Source organism: Gasterosteus aculeatus, chromosome 12, assembly GCF_964276395.1.
Source record: "Gasterosteus aculeatus chromosome 12, fGasAcu3.hap1.1, whole genome shotgun sequence".
Lineage (NCBI taxonomy): Eukaryota > Metazoa > Chordata > Actinopteri > Perciformes > Gasterosteidae > Gasterosteus > Gasterosteus aculeatus.
Genome location: NC_135700.1, coordinates 4,290,329 through 4,311,886, shown reverse-complemented (window position 1 = coordinate 4,311,886; position 21,558 = coordinate 4,290,329). Strand labels below are relative to the sequence as shown.

Below are 21,558 nucleotides of genomic sequence, written 5' to 3'. Positions count from 1 at the left end.
GTGGCTCTATGCCGGCTGGATCTTTCACATCAAACTGTGTCACTGCAGAAATGAAATACTCTTGATGCCACACATCAAAAAGAATACAAATTTAGATAAATCTTGGTCATATCGTGTGATTGACAGATCAAGCCACACACAAATAAACAACCGCACGTCAATGGTGGCTCCATGTGTACTTGTCTTTATTTATGCAATATATCAATAAATTCATTTACAACATCTATAAAACACCTTTTGCATACATTATGCTACTGAAAGAAATGAAACACAGAGCTGTGCAACCAGTTTGCTTTGCTTTTTAACAGTTTGTACAATGAAGACTGAAGAGAATACTGCGGTACAGTGACAAATGGGCGTCAATAGTCAGTTGTTTTCAGTCTTAAATCAAAGCGAAACACTTTGGAAGGGAAAGTTAGTAAAGATGATTAGTTTTGTGATGGTTTCGTCTTGCACTAGTACTAAAGTTTTAGTCTTCTTCCCTGTTAAATTAAACCTCTGGATGCACATTCCTGTGATCTATTTCTTTTTGCTGTGTTGCAGATGGCAAAATGTGCTCAGACATTCCGAGTGTTTAAAATCCACAATGTCAAATCAAAAAGTCATTAGAGCTACCAGTAAGTATCCTGTGTGTTTAGTTTATCTCTATATAAAGTTGGTCCACAGCACATTAAAAAGACAAAACTTAACAAACCTATCGAGTACATAATGGAACAGATACCCAATTAAAATACAATCTGGAGGGAAGATGTTTCTAAAAAGCACTAATTCCACTTCAAAGTGTCACTCAAAGCTCACTTCTACTTTGCCTTTTTCTTAAAGCTATGATAGAAATGTCCTGCAACTGTATCATACTAAAAGCTTACCAGGAACTGTAGGTTAGACAACAAGGGGGTGTCTGACTATAATATGATCAAATTAAATTTTCTAATAAATGTACAGTTGAGGTAATTAAAAAGGCCATGGCCTCTCTTTGACAATTTAGGGTTCTTTGTCTCTTTCCCCCTTTTGTCTGATGGCTCAATATTGTGACAATTACTGAGGCTACGAAGGTGAAGCTCAATCCTCAACCCTGATGGGACGTCCTAAAGTAACACGTTCATCAGCATGGCCACACAGTTTGTTACTAGCTAATGAAGAGAGCTGCAAGGAGTTTCACAAGGTAATCTATTGGCTCATTGTTATCTATACAAAAGGTAATTGAGATAGTGGATTCAATATAGTGCAGACCAAACAACAAGTGTGTTACACAAATAGAAGTATCTGTCACTTTGACATGCACACACACACACAATATATATATATATATATATATATATATATATATACACACACATATACATATATATGCTATGGCGGTGATTCTATCATTGTTGTAAAAACAAGTGCAACGCTGAAGAAAACGAGGAACAGAATGTGAACAAAGATAAAGGTGCATGTCTATGAACTTGTGCGGAGTCTAAAGCTTCAGTGCATTAGAAAGGACATTTTAAAAAAGCGCTTTCATTCGGTTTCAGTATGACAAAGCGCTCCTCCCAGTCTGACCAAGAGGGGGCGCTACAGTCCATACATCATGTCCCAATAAGACAAAGGGAGGGAGAGGAGAGTTCACTTCAGTTCCTCATCGTAAAAGCATGTCGTCTGGATGAGATTATATATATATATATATATATATATATATATATATATATATAAATTACAATTTAGGGGTAATTTTTGTAATTTAAGCCATCATTTCTGTTTCTACCCGACACGGGAAGAAACAGACTGGGCCTAAAGACATTGAAGCAGTTTTTATAGCTGTTGTTCTTTGGGAGCAGGAAAAAACCTCACATTCAACTAATGTCCTTATTAACTAATGTCCTAATAACAGAATTCACACTTCCAATAAAAACAAGAAACTTGCTGGCCATCATCTGGAGTCTGGTTTCAGCCTTCATTTGAAATCCTTTTAGCTCAAGGAATCTACTTATTTTATTTCTGCTGAAAATCTCCCCCCTGGAGGTAAATCCTTCTAACAGAGACGGCTCTAAAACCATCACATAGTCGGTCCCCATGTGGCAGATATCACACCGAGTCGCCTAATGAGGGGTCCTCAGGGCTTAAAGAATACTCTGTTATTTTATGGACGGAAACAAAGCTCTTAGTGGGTTGAAAATGTCCTTAAACTTTGGTAAGACTTCACCGGGAAACCATAAGCGTTAAAAAAAAAGAACAACGCACCACATGAAATACAAAGTATAAAAAAAACTCCAAAGTCTGTGCAGTGAGCAGTGTTTTCTAGGGAGAGAAAATGTAAAAGAAAAATATTTAAAGAGGGTCACTTCACACAAATCCCATTTGCTAAGCCACCTCTTTAATTCTCTAGTAGAGAACGATGGATCTTAAAAACAATCCAAACGAAAAACGCGGTCCAGTGATTCCAGTGGCAATGGAGCGAGAAAGTCGCCACGTCGGATCATTACGAACTTCCTTATTGGTCATTGGCTCATTTCCGTGCAGCAGGCAGCTCCACAGGTGTCACTTTTTCTCTATTTGAGGTGATATATCAGTCGCTGTCGGGATGTCAAGACAATTTCAACAGATATTTAAAAAGATGATATAAAATACATTAATTTGCACTGTTGACAAACAAACAACTCAAACCCAAACTATTTGCGTGGCTGGATTCATTTGGGAGAAACAACTCTTTAAACATTATTCATCTGACTTTGTTCATACTTGGACCCTAGTGGCTCTTCAGCTAGCGATGATACGAGACGTCCGGGACCCCCGTCTTTTTTTGGGGTGGTTACTGTGTGAAGGTAAGTGTGGATTACAGCGTCTTTCCCCGTGGCCACACCCAGAGGACACGAAGGGGCCCCAGCAGGCCGGGCCCCGCTTCAACGCCTGCTTTTCAGTCGCTCTATTAGGTTCGTGAATATCAACGAAGAAAACGATTCAATCAGTGAAATTTGATCCCAAGTCTCGTCGGGACCGAACAACCACCTCAGAAGACAGACAGACAGTCTCCTCCCCGAGATGCTCCGGGGGCCGAGGCCCCGTGTTCACTGGGGCAGGGGGACGAGGACCTCCACGTAGTTGATGGGGAAGAAGCCGGACTCGCCGCTGATCATGCCCTCGTACCAGTTGTCGTCGATGCGGTTGGTGAGGATGATGACGTCGCCCTCCTTGAAGCCCAGCTCGCCCTCGTTCTCGGGCTCAAAGTCGTAGAGGGAGCGGCAGCACGGCTGGTCCAGCGGCTCGCCCGCTGCGCCACAGGAAGAGACCGCAGCGCGTTTAGGAGGGCGATGGGCGAGCGTCACAAATGTTAGAAACACAAACATGAGCGAATTGTTTCGCATTTCGCCACGACCACTGAGCGACCCCCCACTCTGCTGATCAAAGACGGTAAGATGGATTGGAGGGTGGACAAGAAAATAGAGCTTGAGTGGATGGGGTTATGCTAACTAGCCAGTACATCTCCATGACAACTGAGAAAGTCCATACATTCACGATTGTGAATGACCGTTAAACTCTTTGTTTGGTTTGTTTTTTTCATCTGACAAACCTGAAGACCCTCACATCGGACGGGTTGAAAGCAGTAGAAAGAGTCGGTGTGTGTTACTCACGATGAATATTGCCATTGATGGTGGGGCTGTCAGGCCATGACAGTGGAACAGATGTTATATGAGCAGCTGGGTGAGATGTGAAGACAAATGAAGACGTGTTTGAGCACAAAACCACAAAACAATGCGCACACACACACACACACACACACACACACACACACACAGTTGTGTCTGACTTCTACCACTAGTGGGCGGCAGCGTTTGTTAGAACGCCGTCACCAAAGTGAACAGCGCGGATCAATCTTTCACATAACTGCAAAGCCACAAGCGCTGACCCCGTGACGCTGGAGTTTAATGTTGATGTAAAAACAAGGATGAATAAGCAGTTCGTTTACCAAGAAACAACTCATTTATATTTAACGCTATAATAGCCACATTACGTGATTAATCATCATAACCTTTAACTGTCTTATTATGTGCCTTTTGTTATAAGCCATTTGACTTTGGTGAGGGAAGATAAATATCATTTATAAGTATAAAGGAATACCTACTTTTACCATTCACTGTGGGGTTGATCTGCATATCTGTTTGGGATGATAGAAAAAAAAAAAAAAAAATGTAGCGACATGATGCCAAAGCAAAGCATGAAAGTGACTGAGGTTACACAACGAGAAGAGAGACGCAGTGAGCCGGTACCGGAGGCTCTGAGCGAGGAGCTGAAGGACAGGCCGTTGTGCTGACCCGAGTCCACGGGCTGCATGCTGCTCCTGATGGACTTCTGGTGAAAGTCCCTCCTGGGCCGGCTGCTGGCTGTGGATATCCTGCGGGACGGGAGGGTATGAGGGGGAGAAAGAACACACACACACACACACACACACGTCATTCCTTTGAACTCACACAGTCAGTCTGGTGAGCGCGAGTCATGCACTCACAGATCGCATCATTATTCTCCCTACTAGTCTCAATATATGAATCACCTCTGTGTACAGACTGTGTACACATGAGTATGTTGTGAGTTTGGGCTGTACAGAGTGTATTGAATTGAGAGAGAATGAATGTGTTTAGTTGTGTGCGCTGTAGAGGATCACTGCTGCCTCTGGAGGCCAAAGTCAGAATTACAAAAACACACATTAATTAGTGTGCACCTCTTCTTGCTGTCCCACACTTCTCTCCTCACCCAGGAACTAAACGATGAAGCTTGTTTGTTTGATCTAATTACCGGTTTCCATATTTTAATATTTGTCACAGAATGGAAATACAAAGCGGCTGATCGGCAAAGTGAGGTCGCTCTCCTCACCTCTTCTGCAGCTTTCCACTGAGCTCCTGCAGGATGTCACGTGACTGCCTGTGGTACTCCGCGGCCGCCTGGATCAGCGCCAGCAGCTGTCTCACCTGCTCCACCTATTGGCCACAATAACACACACACACATCCTTAGGTAAGGATCTGACTTTGTGTCTTCTGATGGTTACGACATAATAATAATGCCTGTGGTCTAACTGAACAGCCGGGTCGCGTGGTTGAACATGTTAATCCAGTCAGCCTGACTTATTGATCATTTATCGGACGGTTGTCCTTCCACCTGACGCGCTGCTGCTCGCGTGTCGATAAACGCACGCCGCTGCCCGCGGCGCCGACGTAGCAAACCGAGCAGACTGCTGTTCCCAACGGACGGAAGGCGCCTGCTCTTCATTCCTCTCTTACGTCATTCTCCAGGAAGTTGAACATGCTCCGCTCCGCCAGCTCTCTGCTCTCGTCGAACTTCTCCACGGCCTGCCGGATCTCCTCGTCGGGGATTTTCCCCTGACGCTTCTTCTTGTAGTCAAAGTCCAACCGACGGCCCTCCATCTTCTTGAGGTGGTGCTGCAAACACGGGGAGGGACGAGTCAACACGGCGCATGGTGGAAGTTCAGTCCCGTTATTCCTCACCAAACCTGCGTGGCACTACACAAGACACTGGCCCGGGACACCTCCTGTACCCATGGTAACAAGCACGGGACTGCAGAGCTTCTACCGGATTAATCGGTTTGTACCGTGATCTCTTTGAGGTCCTTGTCCTGTACATTCTGCAGAGGGTCAATGAAGTTCTGCTTGACACCGATGTCCAGGGCGTCCTTCACGTCCGCCATCTGCCTCATGGCCTCGCCCATTTCCACCAGAGCACAGCCTGCAGGACAGAGGGACACGGTTAACCTAAAAAAGGAAACCTAAGGAAATCTCACAGCGCGCGGAACGCGAGAAGCGCTACCAAACACGGAGTCCTCTCCCAGCTCGTGGCCGTGGCGCAGCATGCAGTCTCCCAGCAGGCCTTCCGTCTGAGGGTAGCCAGTGGGCGACACCTGACCTCGCATCTTAGACACTGTGTTCAGCATGTTCAGTTTGGCTCGAGAGGCTGTGGAGGAGGACAAATGATGCACAGTAACCTTAGCGGGAGATGCAGTAGGTGTACATTCTTTAACAGAAGCCACCCGTTACGTCGTACCTGGGTTCGGCTGGAGGTATTCTGTTGTTTTTGACAAGAGGTCGAACACGGACTTGTTGGTCACTTCAATCTTCTAAAAAGGCGCAAGACAAGAATGTTTAAAAAAAGATGCTGCATAATGATGACTAAACTTTTACTTCATCAGTTAAAATGAACAAGATTCATTTCAGCTAGTGATTATATAATGTAAGAGATCATTTAGACATAACGCTGTGACCCGTCTGTACTTATGGCTCACGTTTGATGACTTCTAGAACTTATCCTGTAATACTTCATCACAAAACCAGCTTAAGATACTTTGGATTCCTCACAAGGACACTATCACTAATTTCCATCCATGATGAGACACCTGGACTGAACTCACCCTCTCCATCTCCATGAAGTCTTCATCCAGCTTGGTCCCCTCCGCCCCGCTGATCTTCTCACTGAGCAGCTGCACGAGGACAGCAGAGAGAGAGAGAGAGAGAGCTAAAGGACTGGGTGTGTAGTACCAAGTGACAGGAGGAGGGATTGTGAGTTTGTTCCGCCCGTATACGCAGTCTACACGTCCACATTTAGAACGCGCAACTTCAGCAGAGTGTCCAGGTTCTGCAGGAGCTCCTCCTCTCTTCAGGCCCTCTATTACGCTGTCATGTCTCGTGCCGCCTGCTCTTAGGTGACAGGAACAAAACCTATGTATTCAAACCAGGAGGCAGCCTCTCGTTCTGAAGACTACGGCTGGAAGTGTCTTAAACTTGTATTCCCTCTGCTCTGCAATGGTTCCGCCATCTGTGTTGATGTGTCCTTGACACTTGACGGTATGAGAATGGTGTCATGTTAGTTACTGATAGGCAGGTAACTCGGGTGAAAAGGATGAAATGCAGTGTAAAAGCACTCGGGGTGGTTGGAAGACCAGATTAAGAGATGTACAAGTAAAGTCCATCTACTATTTGCCGTTACTGAACACCAGGGGGCGACTCCTCCGATGCAAAAACTAGTCTGGTTGACTGTGAGAAAATGACTCACCTTCCCTCTTGATCAATTCCCTCAATAAACATGAGTTTATGGCCTTAATATCTAGTTTCAAGTCTTCTTCGATACAGAGTGGTGTTCAGTTCCGTTTAGCGCCAAATAAACCACAAAGCAGGGGGGATTTAGGGCGGGGCTACTGTGATTGACGCGTATAGGGAGTCTCTACGTCACTCCTCCGTATTCTCCATGTGGCGACTTCTGTTCATTGGTTATATGGTTTCAAACATGTCATTAACAAGGTAGTATTGTAGAGATAAGAAGACCCAGTCGATGACCAGTGACCTGTGATGCACATGATTATTAGTGCGAGGGAGACATTTGTTATTTTCCTTTAGTTCTTTAGAAAAACAGTTGCCTCTGTTAAAACAATGGTATTATGGCCTCACAGTAATAACAGCAGTAATACGCTGATCCCTGCACTGTTCAAAATGTTTGACAAACAGAGTAATGGAACTTTGACACGATTCCTCTGGTAGATTTAAAGAGGATTAAAATTCTCTGAGTAAAAATAGTGGACTAATACAGAAAGATTTAGGGCAGTCGGCCAGGAACCTCTAAATGCAGGTCAGTCTGTCCAATACTGAATAAATGCATTACTTAGGTTGATATTCCATACGCTTTACGTTTCCATGAAATGGCTGGCAGACTGCGGTTTGTTTCCTATAAAAACTGAGAAAGACAGAACGCAGAAGGTAGGTTGTCCATGGGGGTCTCACCCCGGGACATTCAGCTCACCCAAGTCACACTCGGAAGCTAGCCTTACAACCCCTCCGAGTCATCGGGTCAAAAAGGACATGCTGGGTGTGAGTGACACATGGTGACAGAAACCCGCTTGTCTCTCAAACCCGACAACCAACCAAGGGTCGTACTGTTGTTTGTTGCGTTGCTCATTTCTTTAAGTGACAGCTTTAACATGCTGGACTCACCAGCTTTCGTTGTTGCCTAAACATAAAATAGGAGTTGGCATTATTAGCCACCTTTTAATTAAGATTTTATAATAGACATATTTTTAGAATATGGATGAAATCCAGCGTTCTGATTGGCTGAGAGTGAGTCACGAGGGCCACATTATTGAGCGATAATGTACAGTACCTGTTCACATTGACCCGACCGTTCTGTATCACTGCGCACTCAAAGTTACAGGTTCAATTTTGCGCATTTTAGCTTTTAACTCGGTGGCAATCGGCAAAATAAGACCCTGAAATCCCACAAATAATCGGTTTCAGGCAATGTGAGCTTTCGCAACTGGACAATTAAAGGTGGACGTCATGAGCGATGTGAATAAATGAGATGGTGCGGGACCCAAGATTCCCTCGACAGATGCAATGTGACGTCATTCTGTGCGTCTCAAGTTACGCCAGCATGTGGCCCGTCTCAGCTTCCAGAGATGACCCCTAACCATTCTATGATGTGCTTGGACTGCTGGAGCCTCTCTTACGTGGGGCGCTCTCCAAAGCCTGCGCGGGCAGAAATGCATTTGGTGACGGGTCAATGTCTCATGAAAGTATTAGTGGTTTCATCAGCGCGCAGCTACTCACATATTCTTTGTCTAAAAGCCAATGTTGAGCCTCTAATGGTGTTTGATGATTGATTGTGATAAGAGCTTTACACACACACACAACACTGCTCTCCTAAACAGTGGATCATGTCTTTCAGCATACCTCCTGGTTCCAACCCAACGCTTGGCGAACGAAGATGCTGAGCTGGATGGTTGGGGTGTGTGAGAGGAGCCGGGCGGGACCGCTGGGTGTCGGTAAATGACAGGAGTTATAGGCACCAAATGGGTCACATGGATAAAATTAGCAGACTGAGGGAGCGGGGAAGTGAACCGGCGCCTTTCTAGGACAGCGTGCGGAGAGCAGGAAGGTACCAGCGCACGTCCTTTCAGTCTGATCCATCCGCTCATCGGCTGCTCCGTGAGCACATGACCCTTTAAGTAATGTAGTTCAATTAACATGAACAATAAAGTACCCAGAAATGCTGTATTCAATCAATGATTAAAAAAGATACTTTAGAGAACCAGTGACCACCAGTCATGTGCAGAAGATCCCAGGAAGCAACAGTATGTAGAAAAAGGCAGTATAATGTGGTGTAGACGATCACAGAAAAGATGAATGAAGAGTAAAGATGAAAGTGTGCAATGAATGGTGTTCTGCTATTGTGAACCATCACTTATATGAAGATACGGGGGTGGGTCGGATTGCTTTTCGCTACTTTGTGACGCGAGGGAACTGGGTTATCTCCGTCAGGAGGTGAGCTCCGTTTTAAATCACACATCAGAGAGGACGCCGGCACCGGGCCTTTGTCCGCAGTCCTTCTTTGATTGCGCGACCTTGTTGTTGTGCTTGTGTGTGCTCCTTCTTCCTGTACTCTGAACACAGGGCTTTACAGGCGGCGCTGGGTGGAGGGGTCACACATTTGTTCCATCCTTTCTAGAAACCACAAGGAGAGAACAAGGATCAAGCATCCGTATCGAGGCACAGAGCTGTGCGGCGTGCACACCGCTGGACTCCAACCTAAATGGCATCCAGATGTGGATGGTATGTAGTATGATGTTAATAAAAACAACAACAAATCAAGCTCCTTTCCAGAGCACGTTCACCGAACTAACCTCCCCAACCGTGTCTCTCCTCGGACGTCTTCCCTGCTCGTCCTTTTGTACCCACGCCTTGATGAGGAGATCAGGTCCAGGTGTGTCTCCTGGCACACCTGATCTCACTTCCCCCGATGGAGTGGGTGGAAGAACTCAGGGTGGAATGTAGACTCCCTCCACAAAATACACACTACTGCACTGCTTTATACACACTACTGCACTGCTTTTTGTACTCCATTTTTTAATATAATCTATGATCCAGTACTTTATATACTCTAAATCCAGTGCTCCACATATTCTATAATCTACTGCTTTATATATATAGTAAGAAATAATAAGGCTAAACTACCACGGCTCAGTAGACTCGCCAGCATGAACATCCCTCGCTCCTCTAGTTAGTGACTTTCACATCTCTCAGTAGAGCGATTCAGAATTCATGTCTGTATCCAAACAAATCTTTAGACTGATACATACTGGATACATTATCATGGTTACATGTTGCTATTCTCAAAATGGGACGGGTATTTTTTAATCTGAGCTGGTCTGAGGACGGCCTTCAGACTAAAGGCAGGGCTTACGCAAATAATATCACATGATCTTAGTGTCTGTTCAATAAGGTCGGTCATATGCGAGCAAATAGTAACTTTACTTGACATATTGCGAATGCAGATCGTCAACTTATTATATATACAGCGATCATCACAAATCACTAGAGGTGGCAGAGTGACAGTATGAACACGGCTTCGCTGTAGTATTCTGGCAAAGCTCAGATACTGTCACGTTAACATTGTTTTCCCGTGACATCTTTGATTTGTAAAAAAAACTACATTTATTGCTGACAACATGCAGCCATATAATGTTAATTATTGGCAGCAGATCAGAGAAGTATTCTCTTGAAGTTGAGTTGACTGAAGCATGAAAAAGAAGTATTAAGTAAATGTATAAAAATGATCTCATTACCAAGGAAGTAATTTGAACATTAGGACCTAAAGCGTGAGATAAAGCCCATTTATTTCTGTAAAACTCATTAATCACACAGTGGAAAAGGTGAAATGGTCTGAGCCTCTTGGTGGTGACTAGACTTTAGATTACAACACTAATAAGAAAGGTTGGGTTTAAAGACGGCGAGGTTAATTTAATTACTGCTATTTCACAGGGTGTTTAAAATTGCCTCAAACTAATTACTTCAATGCAGAGATAACGTAGAGGACGGACTTCTTTTCGTGTCAGCCTCCCTTCACGGTGCATCTTGTGGGAAAGGAGTTCGGAGCAGCAAGAAAAGAACGGCAAAAGCCAGTGAAAAGTGAAAAGAGTGAGGCGCTGTGTGACACATTGTCTGTCGCAGATCAGCTGACACATGTTACCGATACCAGGGACAGCGCCACGGAGCCACCATGCACGGCCCACAGGAGGAAACAGCAGCTTCCCTTCAACAACAACAGAAAAGTGGAATCTCTCGAGGCGCTGAATCACTGGCCTACACACACGTACACAGGAACTGTTGCAGAGTGTTTGTGTGTGTATTGTCTTCCCATAGGAGATGCATTGCAGAGGCAGGGAGAGGGTGAACAGGACAGCACTAACCCGGCCAGAGACGTCAGTAAGAGGTGGGTGTAGCAGATACCTAAAAAGAACACAGCTTTCAAAATTCAGCCATCGAGTTGTAGACTGAGAATTCGACAGACCTTTTTTAACAACTGTTATCTGCGGTTGGAGGGTTCACTAGCAGGCAGACCCAGACTCGGTTGAATCTGGTACCCTGGAATCAAAACGGATCGAGCTTCTATTTTAACCATGGCAGCTCTTCTTGCATTCAGGGTACTGGTTCAGCGGTACAGGAACCAGTAACCTGAATGCCAGAGTAACCTGGCGAGTATCTGTGTCGGAACCTTGTGCTCTTACTACTGGAGTTCCTCAGGGTTCCGTCCTGGGTCCCCTCATCTTCTCGCTCTACACCAACTCTCTCGGTGCTGTCATTCGCCCGCATGGCTTGTCCTACCACAGCTATGCCGATGACACCCAACTAATTCTCTCCTTCCCTCACTCGGACACCCAGGTGGCGGCACGGATCTCTGCCTGTCTGACTGACATCTCTCAGTGGATGTCCGCTCACCATCTGAAAATCAACCCCGACAAGACTGAACTACTTCTCTTTCCTGGAAAAGATTCTCCGACCCACGACTTGACGGTCAACTTTGGCAACTCTGTGTTAACGCCCACTTTGACAGCTAGGAACCTCGGCGTGACACTCGACAGCCAACTTTCCCTGACACCCAACATCACTGCGACAACACGATCCTGTAGATACACTCTCTACAACATCAGGAGAATTTGTCTCCTTCTCACTCAGAAGGCGGCGCAGGTACTGTATTCATCTCCCGCCTGGACTACTGCAACTCCCTCCTGGCAGGTCTCCCCGCTGCCGCCATTCAACCTCTGCAGCTCATCCAGAATGCAGCAGCTCGACTGGTCTTTAACCTTCCGAAATTCTATAGCAAATTGTAAATTTGAGGAAAATTGCACTTTGTTGTTTCTTGTTCTTCTGAGTTTGTACCCATATGGTTGAATGCACATATTGTAAGTCGCTTTGGATAAAAGCGTCAGCTAAATGACATGTAATGTAATTAGAACAGAGCTTTTAACCAAGAATAAATCTATGTACATTCAAAACCAGAGACTATGACGATTATTAAAAAGTAGCAATGTGAAGCCAATAGAGACAGTGCAGAAAGTATTTTGATCAAATATACAGTTACGTCTGCAATGAACCCAGTGTGATCAGCATTCTAACAAGAACATTTAAAATAGCCAATAGTCAGAGGTTTGATGGGGTCAATGAAAGGAGGATAGCGGACTGTACAACTAGCTCAACAGCAAAGAGCGTTATCAATGTAGGGCTCAAGGTCCACTAACCGGCGCTTTATGCTCCCCGAGCTGAATAATGAGCAGCCTCTCATGGTTTACTTTTCAGAAGTTTACTGATACTAACAAATTCGATCTCTGCATATATGAGAACATGTCTAGATTGGTACAATTCACTTCTAGACAAATAACAGCTGAATGTTTTCCCTCCCACACGTTTGAGGTTTTTTTTTGGTGTAAAAGCTTCAGTCTCTCACGTGTGTGGGTCTGTGAGTTGAAAAGCTTGAGATGTCCTTGGTTAGATAACCCCCATAAAGGAGCCATTCATTCAGCACTGACTGTATACACACTGTTATCTACCCAGCAGCATGGTTATTATATGTGTGTGTGTGTGTGTGCGCGCACACTGGGTTGGGTTTGTTATGTTTGAAGGGGGTATTCAGGTCTCTTGATGTCATTATTTTTAAGTCTCAGTGTGAGAAGGAAGGAAGAGGCCGTCCAGTATACATTGTATTGTTTAAGTGTCCTTTGAGGGGTTTGGCTCCTCTTGTCTGTTTGATGCAGGGCTCAATTTTAACATTTTCATGCACTTTTCTTTTGGGCAAGTTGTTTTGACCTTTTCATTGCCCGATACCGAAACTTACTTTTCCAAAATGAAAAATATAGACATAGTGAATTGATGAAATTAACATCTATTACGACAGTTAAACACCAAATAACTATCACTGAAATCTTTTCTTCTTATATATGTCGTCATATCTGCTTGTTATTATAAAAACACATTGGAAAATAAATGGCCGACATTTTTAACTGTCATCAGTTACAAACATCCGATAACGTTAGCTAACGCTATCAAACCTCTGACTAATATTAGCTAACGTTAACTGACGGCCACTGCCTTGTTGAAACCGACTTGCTGTTCACAATGTAACATAAGTAGTATGAGAGCAACGGCGTACAACGTCACTATCGCCAATCTTCTTATCGCATACGTTTACTGAAAAGTGAGTACTTCTCACTACACACAATCGGACAACTGCACAAGGTTTTCTACTTTGACGATCGCAGTGTTAAAGAGCCCTGTAACAGAACTTTTATCCTCAACGTGACAGGAAATATTCAATATCTGAGCCCCTTCAAATCCAATCTCGTTGGGATTCGATCAGGTAGACTACATGCGGTGTTCAACTATAAATGTTAATCTCATCGTGTCGGGTATAAATGATGTGGTCAGATAGACACATCTTTTCAAAGGTACTCTCCAAACTTACAAAGCCACACAATACTGCTGTTACAGGGACTCCAAACTCCGTCCGACATCGGGGGGAGAAGATTCTCCTGATAAACAGTGAGTTTGTTAACAATCAGATAACTGACAGGAAAACGCATTTTTCTTTTCTGAGAAAAGAAATGCATCAGACATGGCTGATTGATTATGGTATTAGTCGTCCTCTGTCATGCCTGGGTTTAAGCTGCCACTCCAGCTAATTGGCTCGTTAGAGGCCCGTCCACAGAACGGACACACTTCCCATTATCATCAGCAGCGTCATTAGCTGAGGAGTGCTGTACAGGTCTGATGTGATTATTTTTCCAGCTCTCAGGCCACATGGTAGGAGTGAACATAAAATCACAGTCAAGCCCCGTAGACACTAAAGCGTCATACCACTAATATCTTATCTCTATGTGTTTCCTATCAAGTGGGTTTGTTGTTGAAGGGGCAATGATGGATAAGGCATCTAAAAAAGTTAATAATAAATACATAATGCAAAATGGATGTAATGCATATATTTAAATGGTCCGGAACAATGTGGTTAAACAAGTTAAGGATGTTATCTAACTTTTCATGTTGTTCTAAATTGTTTATTGAGAGTATTTGTTAACTTCACGGGCTAGAAAATCTAGTGGCACAACCACATATTTGCTATATATTTTATATTAAATTTTTTATATATTTATTTATTCATATCAAAATTACGCCTTGGTCCCGAACACATTATTATTATTATTATGTAGTTTATATATACGATAATTTAAGATGTTTTCCTCTTTGGCCAGGTATTTAGGATATTTTATATTGATTTTATATTTAAACGGAGAAACATAACAATACAAATGATTGCATTCAATATAGTAGTTATATTAAACAGACGTTATTTCATATCATTGAATTAGTTTGCTGCTTGTAAATTAGTAATGTTGTAATAGTTATTAGTAATCACGGAAATATTTTCGTTTTTATTTCAAATACAACAATTTAGTTTTGCCAGCTATCTCCATAGGTGGGACTCTGATGATTGGCAGGCTTAAGGACTCAGTAAATGTCACAACCTCATTCTTTTCTTAAACACTCATTTAAGGACATTTCAGTCCGTAACAAAAGAGAATATTTACATAGAATAAAAAAAACATCCACGAAATGCATGGATGCACAATTTTTTACTCAGCCACAAAGGTCAGTTGGGCTTTGCTTGATGAAATATCCTGTTGACTGCACTGCACAAAATAAAAGTACCATATTAACGGTTGTGCCACCCTGATGTTTGAGAAGATTGCCGGGCACAATTTTATTTATCTCAACAGCTTACCATTTTTGGTATTAAAAAAATGGTTTATTTGATTTGCTTCAAAGGGCGGCACGGTGGCGTGGTGGTTAGCACTGTCGCCTCACAGCAAGAAGGTCCTGGGTTTGATTCCGCCCAGTGGCCTTTCTGTGTGGAGTCTGCATGTTCTCCCCGTGTCTGTGTGGGTTCTCTCCGGGTTCTCCGGCTTCCTCCCACAGTCCAAAGACATGCTCTGGGGATCAGGCTGATTGGGGACTCTAAATTGCCCGTAGATGTGTGAATGTGAGTGTGAATGGTTGTATGTCTCTGTGTTGCCCTGCGATTGGCTGGCGACTAATCCAGGATGTACCCTGTCTATCGCCCGAAGTTGGCTGGGATGGACTCCAGCCCCCCCGCGACCCTGTGTGCTGGATAAGCGGTTTGACAATGGATGGATGGATGGATGATTTGCTTCAACAATAGAAGTGTGCCATACTATTTTATATTGAATTTATTAACATTTAAATACCTTTTTTTTAGTTTTGGATGGTTCCGCCACCTTACATTTTCAGGTTTACAGGGGTCAAAACATAATAGAATATATATCATTTGAATAAACTCAAAATGTTTTAAAACTGGACATATTTTAGATAATTATATTATACATGCCATGAATTTTTGAATATCTCATATTATTGACCTTATTACAGTGTTTTTCAAACAGAACTGTGTAAAGAAACAGAATTGTAAAATTACTAAAAATAGGTATTAAATGCATTTGAGGTGTATGCCTGAGCTGGGGATGGGGGGCGTTGCATGTGTTGAGAGGAGAGGGTGATGACAGCCAGGAAACTGGACATCAGTGTTAAAACGTTCCATCAAGCTTTTGGTGTCTCCTGAGGGAGCTGTTTGGAGTCAACCTCCTTAAATACCACTCGGGTCAGCGTCCATGTGGCTGACCGCTCCAATACTCCTCATCTACTAAAAAACAAACCTAATTCTCTACGTATCCATCAAGGATCCAGTTCCATCATGGGTAATGCAGGCCCTGGTTTAGACAAGGAAGAAGAATTGACATAATGAAAAAGACATACTGCAGATTAAATTATATTTTCTTAATTTCTAGTGAACCTCTAGGCTTAAACACTAAATGAGAAGAAGCAGTCATACGTCAAACACTCAGTGTTGCCATGGTGGCGACTCAACACAAGCTCTTCCGTCCTGCATAACATTGTGGCTCCTTTTGTCTGTTCATAACTGACATTAAATCCTCTTTTCATATTGATCATCACTACTGGAATACACGCTGGACGCTTCCTGGATTTCCTTACTTGGATACTAAAACACAATCAATTCCCGCTGATCAAGCTGATAAAAGCCACAGCATTTCCACAAGTTGAGTAACTTCCCAGTTTGGGAAGTCCATCATGTCTCGGCTGCCGCTCGGCCCGAAGGCGTTGATTCTGTGCCATCGACAGAAGCACGTCACAGGGAGGCACGCTGGCTGATGATGAGCTGCCCGCCAGACGCCCGGGCTCCTCCGCTGCTCCGTCATTAAAGATGGATGCACTCATTTCACGGAGGTGTCAGCTCTCTGTCTGAAGCCAGCGGATCGCAGTTTCTGGGGCTGCATCTGTACTACTTTAACATAACTGTACCTAATTTAGCAATAACATGATGTGGCGCGTTACGACGTTTTGTACGACGACCTGCGGTGAAGACGAGAGTCAGAGCCTCAGATACTTTAACCTGGACTCTTCCGCTGAGGCTACTTTCTCACATCACATATCACAGCATTTTATTTATTGTTGTATATTATAAGGGGCAGTCCGGTGTCGACGGTTTACATTTTTATATAGTGCCAGAACACAACAGAATCCAGTTAAGGCTACTCTTCCTACATCAGGTCTATATACCTTCTTCTTCTACTAAACAGACTAAATATCTTATGTTATTCATCCTATCAGCACAACGGCATGTCATTTCTGTCTCTACGTGGTGGACACGTCTCACACACCGGATGTGTCTCCCGCGACTGAGAGTAGAACTCACAGGGAAGGAGATTGCAGGTTTTTTATGACACGTCCTGCTTTTTCTGTGTGCGACACGTCATTGCAATAAAACTACAACAGGTTCCACCTGCACTGTGTGGACTTTGTGCCCCCACAGAGTCCTTACACCTTCTCAGACTCTATATTACTCATCCTTTATTCATTTATTAAGGATGACGGTGTTATATTTCCAATGGAACTGTTATTCCACGCCTGGACTCGTTTCAACGGGTTTGAGCTGCCTCACCAAAGGGCTAAAGTTACTTTCAGTATATGGAACCGACGATTCTGACCCGGGTCAGAAGGGGTGCCATAGCTGAACTCCAAACCTTCTGAACAACACAAAGGAGGGAAGATGAGATGAGATGAAGCAGAGTTGGGAGACAAAGATTTTTCAGGTGGTCCCTCTACGCTTTGACGCTTGATAGAGACGCATGCATCTACGGAGAAGTAGACCAGTAGATAAATGGTGCATCATAGTATGACTGACTTTTAAGTTCTGTTTCAACAAAAACACACAAAGGTATTTTTGATAATGTGATGAGCATTTTTATCTTCTGGTCCCGGCGTCAAATGCGAGGATGTTGTGATATTTCAGTTTTCATTCATTGTTAACTGAATACGTTGGCATTTCAAACTGTTTAAAAAAAGACATTTGAAGGGGGGGAAATTCCTCCATTCATTTCTTTTGGCATTTTTGGACGTATCCAAAACTAGACTAAACAACTGGTGAATCCCCAAACAACATCTAGCTGACTAAGCTAATAAACATAGCAAAAAGTTGCGTTCCCATTGCCCCCTTTCTAATAGCACTGGGAAAACAGTCAGATATGGTTGAAAAATAAACAGGAAGGTTTCTTCCCCTCCCTTTTATCTACTGCTGGCATCATCCCCAGTTTCTCTATATTTCCACTTCAGGAAACAGGTGAAATACCAAACAATATTTGTGGTCATGACATACAAAAAAAAAGTTTGTTTGCTTTTTCTGGTTGTTATTGTCCGACCGTTTCTCAGTGAGTTTTGCAGAAGCAGGAAACTGGCCGAATGTTCAACGAGAACAACCCTCAGAACACACACTCATATTACGTTTGAGTCTCTCAGCTCAACGCCTTGTCTGCAAAGGTAAAAGGCCTGTACTTCATTTGGGTTCCGATTAAAGACCAGTAGGGGAATAAGCTTCCTGCACATCAGAGGGGATCCATCAGGTCTCGTGAAACCGGTTGTGAAAGCGAAACTGCAGGTCTGCTGTTACACACATGGAGACACAACAACCACAATGACCCTGAGAAGCACAGAGTCGCACACAAACAGGAAGTGACAGGTTGACATTTAGCTGGTGCACACAGGAATCTCTCCACGGCATGACTGACGTACAGTGGTGTAGTCTAACTGATACGCCGTATGCCCACTGGGGAAAACGCGACGATACGTAACAACACCGCAGTGACAGAACGTTCTGTCATTCCTAAATTCACCCCGTCTGAAGGCTGTCACGCCAAAACTATAGCGATCCTCGCTTACTGACAGACGCATTGTCCTAACTAACGGACGCCCCCCCCCCCCTCCCTCCCTCCCGTCAACCGGCCGGTCCCTTTCCCCCCCCTCACTCGCTCTGGGACTGGCGAAAATCACAGTATACCCACTACAGAAGTATAGACTGCTGATGTAACCCACATTCCCCTGGCACACGGCCCCCGTGCTCACCGTGACCAGTGATGTAACCGGTCCGGGAGCCGTACCGGTCGCCCTCTTGGTGAACCTTCCAGTGATGCAGCGTTCTGATGATGTTACTGAGTAATACATTTGAGTTAGTTTATGTTGCGTTCAGGCTCTGTTCAGTGAAAATGAGCGTTTGGCAAAGTTCAATAATAACTTAAATTAAATTAATCAGGATTAATTAGTTTTTCTTCTGAAGACTAAATTGTATAAATTGTTTAAGTCAACTACCGTCTGTCTCTCCGATCTAAGTGATTGCAGCACGCGGCGGTTTCAGAGTTCAGGGGTCAACGCACACCGGCCGTAAACAAACTGTTTAACTGCTTAAAATATTTTATTGCATTCCAATATGGATCATCAATGATCATTAAATAATTCCATCCGGCTGTTTACAGCCACACCGTAAACCTTGAGGTGACTCATCGTGATGTCATGTATGCTAACGGGTCGGTAACGGGACGCGGCGCCACGTAGGTGAGCAGGCGGGCTTCAACTGACAGGCACGAAAATGAATCAGAAGTGTCCCCTTTGAGATCCTGAGCCGGGTGTCGGCTGTGTGATGTCCTTTTTTATGTTTTTAAAAAAGGACTATCGGCGGATGCATCATCAACCGCCTAAATATCAATGTTGGACTTGAGATTCCAGATACACTATAAAACAAACTGTAATGTTGCAAATAGCAAAACGATTAGAGAGACAAAAATGAATATGTAATCATGTTTATCATAACCAATTCAAGGCAAAGCTGTTCTCGGTTTCATCCGGTACTACTGATGATTAGCATCAAAAGGGTTATTTTTATTTGGTAATTACCAAACTTAAGTCCAGGCCAAACCTGAGTGCCAATACGTTGTTTTTCATGCCCGATGGCCACGCGGCTCAGCAGACGACATGTATCATGAGGGATCAGACCTCGGGCCAAACTGTAGTCTAATCCAACCCGTTTCCACCTGGAGACGAGGATCAAACCACTGCACATGAGGACGGTCCACGAGGCAGCGGTTTCCCCCCCCAGTGGCATTTCATCCAAATGTTAGAACTGGTTCACGGGTCACTCGCGGAGCGCTTTGTTACGGCGCCGTGGGAACAAGAGGCGAGACCGTGCAGAAACCACAGGTCCATTTCAGAATAGCTGCAGCGTTCACAGACTACAGCGAAGGCCTAATGGCCCCATGGCTCCAAGGGCCCATGGCTCCGTGCCACTGTGCCTGCCTTTACCTCGGCTACAGGAGGGGCTCCCTTCCAAACGTGGTGCTAATCCACACGAGACTATTTCTAAATGAGTGGTTCGTAAATATGACTTATAGTTATAATATACCAAATATAATACAACTACCGCGCCAAATATATACATGTTGTGTACACATATTGTTGATTATTTCTCAATTCCATTGTCAAAACAAAAGCTTTAATAGCATGTTCACCTTTCCATTGTGAAATCCCCATGTTCGTGCGGGTCGGGGACCACGGGGACTCTTTCTCATGTGTGATGTTGTGCGCTGCGAGCTGAACAACACGTCAATAACAACGCCGATTCGTGCGTAACATTGCATTGTTCCCGGAACCACCTTAAATGAACCCAAACAACGAATGTTTGTCCGCCTACACGTGAGAGTACGGTAAATCGTCGGATCTCTCATCGTAGTTTGGTGTATTTACCTCCGTACAGAACCAACTTCTCTGAATGAAAAAGTAACGTTTCCCAAATATCTTCGACATGCCTCAAATCAGTTACTGACCAACCACTTTTACACTTAAGTTCTCACAGTTTGCCACTTTAAATGTTTGCTAATCACCCGATTCCGTCCGCCGTCCTTTGCAAACACGGTGCACATCCGAACAATTGTTGTTATGGACGCGCAATAACAGGCGTCTCCGTACCTGGCTGGCTTTGTGGAACTGTTTTTTCAGCCCGGCCACAGACATCTTGGACCGGGGCGTGCAGCTTCACCTCTGCAGAAGACCTCTCGTGAAAACCCTCCGCAAACGTGGGCAATGTATGTTGGAGAAATAGCCGGGTCGGTCCGAAACGTTGCACTCATCAGTCACTGGCGGTCAACGCTGCAGCGAGCGAGACGGAGACCTGAGCGCAGTCAAGCTCGGGCGGAGCACGCAGACACGACCGGAAACACCTGTGCTGCCTTCAAAGTAAAAGCGTTAAACTGAGGGTTTTGATTGCTTCTCATCAGTGCCGGCTGGCCAATTGAGGGAAATGAGGCGTTGCCCCACCTGGCCCGAGAAAAAAAGATAAGAAAACATAATATTCAATTATAAACATGTCAATATTTGTGTTTTGGAAATATGTACCCAGTAATATTTGTAAAATGATATCTGGGCAAAATATATGCTTTTCCTGCACGTCCCTGCCTGTCATACGTAGAACATTTTCCACCAGCCGCTTCTCATGCCAAATGAACGGTGTGAATAATTGGCACAGGTGAAAGTTTCATAGTAGTCTATTCACATGACAATGATGAACATCTCACCCATACTGTGTTACCAATGCTCTCTCCATATCTTTTAACAGGCTTGTGACTCTTCTCAAATTGCTCCTAAACAACCTAAAATAAGCCTTAACAGACCGTTATGTCTTGGCCTTTAGCTGAAAATGTGTATTTCACATTGACATGTAAAATATCTTACTTATCTCGTACACATTGCCTTAAATTCTGAATCATGGCCACTTACACTCTTTCTATTAATCAAGTATCAGAGGAAGACCTCCCATGTATTCAATAATAGCCTGCAGAACAA

At 44.1% G+C, this 21,558-nt stretch overlaps 1 protein-coding gene across 2 annotated transcripts; it reads right to left on the bottom strand.

The window, feature by feature from the left end:
• Window positions 1-168: 168 nt before the first annotated feature.
• On the bottom strand, window positions 169-20,918 carry sh3gl3a (SH3-domain GRB2-like 3a). 2 transcript variants are annotated; one of them, XM_040164796.2, is made up of 11 exons: window positions 20,686-20,918; window positions 6,396-6,464; window positions 6,032-6,104; window positions 5,798-5,941; window positions 5,583-5,716; window positions 5,254-5,412; window positions 4,849-4,952; window positions 4,248-4,372; window positions 4,103-4,135; window positions 3,612-3,677; window positions 169-3,250 (listed from the first exon to the last, which is right to left on the bottom strand). In XM_040164796.2, the coding sequence occupies exons 1-11, from the start codon at window positions 20,728-20,730 to the stop codon at window positions 3,048-3,050; spliced, it is 1,155 nt and encodes a 384-aa protein (XP_040020730.2). In that variant the 5' UTR covers window positions 20,731-20,918; the 3' UTR covers window positions 169-3,047. The 2 variants fall into 2 exon arrangements, with proteins under 2 accessions (XP_040020730.2, XP_040020740.2); XM_040164806.2 differs by lacking the exon at window positions 3,612-3,677 and having other exon boundaries at window positions 20,686-20,916.
• Between the last annotated feature and the right edge of the window lie 640 nt (window positions 20,919-21,558).

Coding starts and splice junctions, on each gene's coding strand:
- sh3gl3a (XM_040164796.2), bottom strand. CDS start 20,730: ATGTCTGTGGCCGGGCTGAAAAAACAGTTCCACAAAGCCAGCCAG. Junction 5,413..5,582: donor AGGACCTCAAAGAGATCACG/GTACAAACCGAT, acceptor CCGTGTTTGCAG/CACCACCTCAAGAAGATGGA. Junction 3,251..3,611: donor CATCAATGGCAATATTCATC/GTGAGTAACACA, acceptor CCTGTGGCGCAG/CGGGCGAGCCGCTGGACCAG.